Source organism: Cyanistes caeruleus, chromosome 15, assembly GCF_971803275.1.
Source record: "Cyanistes caeruleus chromosome 15, bCyaCae1.hap1.1, whole genome shotgun sequence".
NCBI classification, from domain to species: Eukaryota; Metazoa; Chordata; class Aves; order Passeriformes; family Paridae; genus Cyanistes; species Cyanistes caeruleus.
Window position 1 is genome coordinate 9473540 of NC_141715.1, and position 7626 is coordinate 9481165.

General features: G+C 43.5%; 1 protein-coding gene across 1 annotated transcript; it reads right to left on the minus strand.

The window, feature by feature from the left end:
* Positions 1–64: 64 nt before the first annotated feature.
* CAMLG (calcium modulating ligand) lies at positions 65–6605 on the minus strand. Its single transcript, XM_086851524.1, has 4 exons — positions 6356–6605; positions 4787–5241; positions 3818–3883; positions 65–2073 (listed from the first exon to the last, which is right to left on the minus strand). Exons 1-4 carry the CDS (start codon positions 6516–6518, stop codon positions 1882–1884), a joined length of 876 nt encoding a protein of 291 aa, XP_086707650.1. The 5' UTR covers positions 6519–6605; the 3' UTR covers positions 65–1881.
* Positions 6606–7626: the final 1021 nt, after the last annotated feature.

Genomic DNA, 7626 nt, shown 5'->3' on the forward strand with positions numbered 1-7626 from the left:
GCAGCGCCGCCCCGGGCCCGGGAACACAGCCCGGCCCTACTCAACTGCACACAGCGCCAAGGAAGCGGGTAACAAAGAGGCTTTTAATAGAAAACAATCGGTCTGGCAATAAACATTAAATAGAACTATGTACACCAACAGAGGCAAGGTAAAAACGGAATAAAAGAGTTTGATTTCTTGGTCAAAGGTCGTTTCTTGATCGCCGTTTCTTCATCCAGATTTCTTAATTACACACAAGCACCTCCTGGTACTCTGCCCATGCAAAAGTATTTACCCGATTAAAGTTTTTATGGTGAGGATTAAAAATCCATTTCTTTTTGCAGGTACTGGTATAGGGATTTTTCCAATGTATTTGTATTGCATTTGGACATATAAATACAGAATAAGAACAAGTAATTTTTGAGTAAACTCATTATTTACATATCGCAACCTTAAATTACTGTAATTTAATTTTTCTCTAATTACTATCTAATAGAAATAAATTTAAAGCTGCTAAATCAATATCTGTGCTAACAGAACCAAGTCAGAATTTTCTGCAGCCCAACCCTGTACATCTGCAATATAATACTTACTGTAACATAACCAGTTTAAAAAACCCCATGAAAATGGTCAAATCAACAAAAACATACGGTTCTTGTATTCAGGGCACAAACATGTATCTAATTTAAAAGTCAGAAAGGCATCACTAAAATTACAGAAGGATGCATTAGCAGAGAATAATCAGCTGAAAGCTGGGCCATTTAGAGAGGTACAATCAAACACATCTGCTCCCTAAAAAACCCTCTGCAGGTAAATACCAAGTTAATTATGTCATTTACCATGCTAAAAATAGGCATCAGCCTATACTACCTGAAAGTCCAGATTTTAAACAGAAAACTACAAGCTGAAAACACTACCAAATTTAGCTTCAATAGAGATTTTCAGAAATTATCAACATTTAAACTGAGTATTTGGAATGACACTTCCTTCCTCTCACTGTGCAAAATTCATAAGAGATTGAAAACAAAACTGTTTCCCTTGTAAGTTTTACAAACACTAGAGCAAAGATTTGATACCGCAGATTGGGTGCCAATATATAAAATTTTTCATGAGATGAACTGTTAACAAAAAAGTTATCAGAAAGCACAGGTGTGAGTGAGCTGCATTATAATTAGGTTGCTGGAAACTCAAAAAGAGATGTGATTAGTTCTCTTTCTTCTTACTTTTTGATTAATGACTTTTATAAACACCAAGACCTTCGTGTTGTTTTTGCTTAGCTCTTTTCCACAATAATCATCAAATTAAATTAATTACAATCACAACAAGTAATGTATAGCAAGGCAAGGATAAGGACAACAAAGTGGCAAGTTTCACCAACATTCTCCAGAAGCAGCTGCTTGGTTCAACGTTCAGAACTTGAACATTTGAAGAGAATACAGGGATTTCTTTTCTTTAGAGCTTTCTTTAAAAAATGGAACCACCACAAAATGAGCAGGTCTTGTTAGCTATAATCATACAGGATATACACATATATATGGTTCTACTGAAGGGATTTCTCTTCTTATTCTCACTGAAAAGAACAAAGGCAGCTTTGTAAATGTTTATGAAAGAGGCTGAGAAGGGCATCATCTAACTCAAGCAAAGAAATCATCGACTGACACTTGCATCCTAGCCTTCACATTTGTAATACGCAGACACAGTATTTAAATAAACTGAACCAACACAACTGGCAGTCAGGGACCCTGCTCTTCCTTTTCCAAAATTACTGCATTAAGACCCCTTTCAAGCATTCCAACAGGTAAGAATTTTAATGAAGGTTTAGACCTGCCTGCACAGTCAGATGTTAAAAAGAACACAGTCCAGAAAGTTTTAGTGTAGCTACTGTGTGGAATTCTACAGCCATCACGGTACTTCAGAGCCAAAAAACAAAGTAAGTTCATGGCAAAAAATAAAAGTAAAGAAATAGACACAAAGGTCTGTGAAAACATCTCCCATTTTGCTATAGGTGTCCATGGAACGACTGATCACTTCTGCAGGGATTCCAGACAGGAGAAGAGCAGCAGTCAGTACTGTCGTTTTCACCTTCTTCTCACACTAAAAGGGAAAGAAAAACCAGTATCACATTACTTCTTCTAATCCAATTCTGCTTTACATGTCACCAATGTTGTGCCAGTTTCACACATTCCAACTTCTTTGCTAGGAGTAGCAGGTTTGGATTGATTCTGTCCAGACACACTCCAGGGGTCACAGCCCTTGTCCTAGACACAGATTGCTGCTGTGATGGATCCACCAGAGCTGAGTGAGAGGCTGGTTTACAGCAGATAAAAATCATCCTGGATATTCTGCCTCCTTTACACTAGTGCTCCCAGCAAGCTGAGACGTGAGGCTGAGCAGCTGCTTCTGCATGAGTGGGAACATTCCCAGACAAGGGATATCTAGGTATAAGAAGCCAAGCCTGGCATCTCCATTGTCAGAACTGGATCAATCTCATCACACTATTTGGCAAAAAACAGAATCCCAGAATGGTTTGAGTTGGAAGGGATCTTAATGCTCATCTCATTCCAACCCCCTGCTATGGGCAGAGACACCTTCCATTAGACCAGGTTGCTCAAAGCCCTATAAATACTGTTAAGTTTTCAAACAGAAAAATTATTTAGAGTTGTAAACCAACTGTTCCTGTTTTAGAACAATTTAATTTGTAAGTTTTATCCTCTGAACTCAGAAACGCTTCAAAACCTTTTGAAAGCTATTCCATCCTTAAGATGAGGAATCCCAAGGATGCAAGTCTGACAGACAGGAAAAGGTGACAGTGGCTGAAAATTCTAGCAATTTGATACTTGCTGGTATTTTAATTTAATCCAATCTAAATTAAGCTTTCTAGAATATTTCTGTTTCATGGGAGAAAAATAAAGATTAACAAAGGGATTGACCTCACCCAGGTCTAACTGCAGTAAAAGCAAGTTGTGGAAAGGAATCACCTCTTTGAATTCTGAAACTGAGAGCTGATTTTAAGTACACCAGAAACAAGATCAGGATGATGTAGCAGATGAGCTGATGCAAATCTTAAGGCTAATTTTACTGTTTTCTGTTGTGACACATCAGCTTAGAATGACTATTATGATATACTTAACTACAAAACAACTGCTGATTTATTCTGATTTTCTACAAATAATCTATTATTCCTTTTAAAATGCAAATTTTCCCATTTAACTATGGATTGAGCATCCCACTCTGCACCACAGACCTGACAAAACCATCAACCTAACAAAGGCTTCAGCACAATTACCTGTTGTAAATATATAAAACAAGTGGTATAGCAAATCTTGCTAATAAGCAGCCAAGTTTCACTCACAAATAAATGTCTCATTTTAAGCTGCCTTTCAAACCAATACCAGCAGGGGAATGCAGAGCCCTAGAAACTCAACGTTCTGCCTCATTTTTTAGCAAACACTCTCCCAAATTTTATCCAGATATTACATGCAGAACAAAGCTTAGCAAAGCAAATAATAATCAGAGAAGAACATGGTCTAGAAGAAAAGCAAGTTTCCTGAAGACATGAAAGGACTACCTGGATTTCCTGGTCAGATGCTTTTAATTAGGCTACAGCTACACAAGCTGCTAGTCTGTTTTCACTGCAACTTTAAAAAAGATCCTGGACTAAATCTGGAAATATTATAAACTAATGTAGCATAAACTATCAGCACTGGTCATTCAACTTTTCAGTTTAAAACAAGGGAAGAATACTTCACATGCATTGGTCCTAAAACAATGCAATATAAGCACAAGTTCGAATTTTAAACACTTCAAATTAATCTAATTCTAAAAAATAAAAAATTACCTTTGGAAAGTACTTGGACAGTCCCATGTAAGCAAGTTGTAGAGTAAGAAATGGTGCAAATATTGACTGAAGGAATAGAAAAAATATATATTAAAAAAACCTTGGTCAGAATAGTTAAGAAACAAAGATTTAATGCTTTCTAAGTCCTAAAAGAAAATTAGGTAAAAATTTATTTGTGGAACAAAGCAACATTGTTCTTGAACACTACAAATCTAAGTAGATAAGCTACATGTCAAAAATAAGGTTCTGCCCTATATTCTTTGAGCCTAAAGAACTGAAATGGCAGAAGAGAACAACAGAGTGTAAAACTGAGCCCAAGGATTCAGGAGGTGGACAGCTGTACCTGCCTCACACCTCTGTCCTGTTGTTCTGGCAGGCACTGGGAATACTGAGGAACTACTTTTCCCAGGCTGACAAATGAGTAGGATCTACTTATCTTGGTAGAACTATTATTATTAGAATCACAGAATTGTTTGGGTTGAAAGTGACCTAAATAGCCACCTCATTCCAAACCCCTTCCATGGGCAGGGATACTTTCCATGAGACCAGGCTGCTCTCCAAGCTCCATCCAACCTGACCTTGGACATTTCCACAGATAGATGGGAACTCTATTCTTACTCTATTATTCTTTTGTAGACCCCACACTAGAGGAGCAGCTGACTCATATGCTCACCAAGATGGGAATACACTTGCAGGAGACTTAAGCTGCAACAACTATTCCAGTGCCTCTGGTCCTGAAACACAACAGACTAAATGTGCTGCTCTCAGTGGTTACACAGTAACCACTTGTGTTGGTAGCAGATAAATCTCAGAATTCAGCATTTTTTTTAGGTTTTATGAAATTTTTAGAAATGTAAAGAGTGCCTAAAGTTCCCAACTTGGTCATTACCAATAGACTTAAGCCCCAGATATTTCCCAATAATTTGCACCAACCAGCAAACCCTAGCATGATCGTGTTTTTGAACTCACCAGGTACTTGCACACAAAAGCCCTGACCCCGATGGCAAGCAGAGCACATCCCACCAATCTGAAAATGCGGAAAGAGTCAAACTCCTCTGCCGCATTCCCATTCTCTTGGCTTGGCTTCTCACTCATCAGCTGGTTCCTCAGCTTCAGAGCTTCATCAAACCTGGACAGATACTGCTCCAAGCCGTGTCTTGGTGGCCGTGGTGCAGCCTCAGAGGGCAGCTCTCCTCTGTGACGGTGACGGAGCTCGCCTGTCCCCTCGGTGACCAGCTCTGGGGCTTTACCAAACAAGTCCTTGTCCCCTCTGAGCTCTGCCATGCTGCCTGCATGGTCAGTCGAGCCTGTCACGTTACACACAGAATCACCAAGCACAATCCGCTTGGAAACAGAAGGAATGGGAAGGGAGTTTGATTTATCTTGCTCATGCTGAAGCTTTAATTCTGTGTGACTTTCATCATCTAAGGAAGAAAAATAAAAACAGAGTTATGCATGCTGAGTATGTGGAACAACACTTCAGCTATACTGGATCAGGATCCTGGATCTCTGCTTCCCAAGAGAAAAGGCAGATTTATGATTAAATAGGGCACTCTTCATGGAGCAAACACGACATAAAGCTGTGCAATGCAGGTCAGAAGTTGAAGCTGTCAGTCAGCAATGGAGAAATTAAAACACTGAACTTCTTTAAGCAACAGCACTGCACACACAAGCAGAAAGACACAAATACATGGATTGACATTAAGAAAAAAGACAAAGATTTGCAGAAAGTGAATCAACCAAAAGAACACTAGTACTTGACAAATAAGCAGACAACATAAGTGCACTTTAGCTTGCTGTCTATCGTCAGAGGCTGGGCAGTGTTAACCTGCTCTTTATCAAACCTGAAGACCCATCTTACAGAGAGGGAGGTGATGGCATAGAACAAAAGCCAAATCAAGAACGTGCTTGATCCTACAGGAGAGCAAGAACTGACACTTCAGGAATACTTGGCATTACGTCAGACTGATTCATGGCTCATGGACATCCTTGTAAACCAAAATCTGAGAACTCTCCTCACAAGACAGCCCACTTGAAGGATGTACTGAGCTATAACTGAGCTACCTAGGTTACGGTTCTGCAAGAAAATTCTGCATGCTAACTACAAATATCTATATCACCATCCAAATGTGAGATAATTTTGCTATAAAAAGCCGACTATGAAAACCACCAGCTACTGACTAAAAACATGGGGGAGGCTCATCGTTTCTTCAGCTAAAAAAAAATTCTTGCAGTGATATGACATCTGGTATGCTCGCTATCTAGGCACCGTGCCGGGCCCAAGCCCGACCCTCCGGCGGCACAGGGATTTTATGGGTGGGTCCCTCGCGCAGCAGGGCAGGTCGTGCTGCTCGAAGCATCCCTAGGAACGAAGGCGGCACTGAGGGACCGGGGAGCCAGCCGGCCCTGTCCCTGCGGGGAACCGGCCGCTCCTGCTCACCAGGGGACCGCGGGCAGCGGTCACGCTCGGAGAGGCCAAGGCGCCACCGCAGCCCCGGAGCCCTCATACAGCCCCGCCGCACCCGCCACGGGGCTCACCCTTGCCCGCCGCGGGCCGGTGGAAGCCCATGATGCGGTTGATCCGCTCCTCCGAGTTCATGAGCAGCTTCCTGCGGCGCAGCTCTGCGCGGCGCTGGGACGCCGAGAGCCCCGCGGGGGGCCCGGGGGGTGTGGGCGCCGCTCCCGCGCCGCCGTCCGCCATCCCCGGCACCGCAGGCCCGGCACCGCGGGCTCGCCGCGCCCAGCGCGCAGGCGCCGGCACCGCCCGCTTCCAGCCGCTGAAGCGGGCGCCGCCATTTTGCGTAGGGGCAGGAGAAGGGCGCCCCTCTCTGACGGCACAAGCCCGCACTCAAGATGGCCGCCCCGGCCTCGGAAGTGACGCCGCGGTGCAGGGGGAAGAGGCGATGGCGGCGCCAGGGGCGCGGGGTGACAGTCCCGAGGCGGGGCGGGGCTGTCCCCGCTGTGCACAGCGCAGCCGCCCACCCCGGCACTGCCGCGCCGCGGGACTGGCGGCGCACACCGAGGAAACACCGACACACGAGCACCTCTCGAGGCCGCCAGAACTACCGGCAGTATAGAACAGGGGCTGTGACTTCTTTCCAATAAGATACAGTCGGCATAATATTTTTCTTTATGTACACTAGAAGTCGGCTACACCTCTCCTTGTATGCCAGGTGATCAAAGTGCCACATTACACTTCCCTTACCTGCAAGAGCCCCATGGCAATGCCACAGAGGGCTCCATCAGCAGCACTGCCGGACGGCCCTGGCACCGCTTCTCTCCCGAGGCAGGGACACTTCCACAGCAACAGCAGCGCTGGAGAGCCCGGAATGCCAAAAGCCAGCCCAGGACACCTGCCGGCTGAGCCCCACGCCACAACAGCAGTGCTGGAGGGCAGCAGCAGCAGGACAGTGTTACGTGTATTGGGAATAAAAAACAGAGCTGACAAGTCCAATTAATATTTCTAAAATATTGAGAGAATTCTGTACTTAAAACCATGTAAATACAGAAGCCAGACTACCAAGCTCATGCATTAACTTGTCTATGATGGGCCAGAGGCAGCAGTGACAAATATCTCAAAAAAAATTGCAAGCATTAAGATGGAATGGCTTTGCTGAAATAATGGGATGTTAAATGAAGATACAGGATTACCTAAAATAAAATTGATCACCATCTTGGAATGCTGCTGAAGGCTAAATTCCAACCATCACTGTCAGCTGGCTGCTGTAACCAATGTGGTATTTATCTCAATTAACTGAATACACTGTTCTACTTTTATTTATAAGAAACAAGTGATGGACTGGCATGAG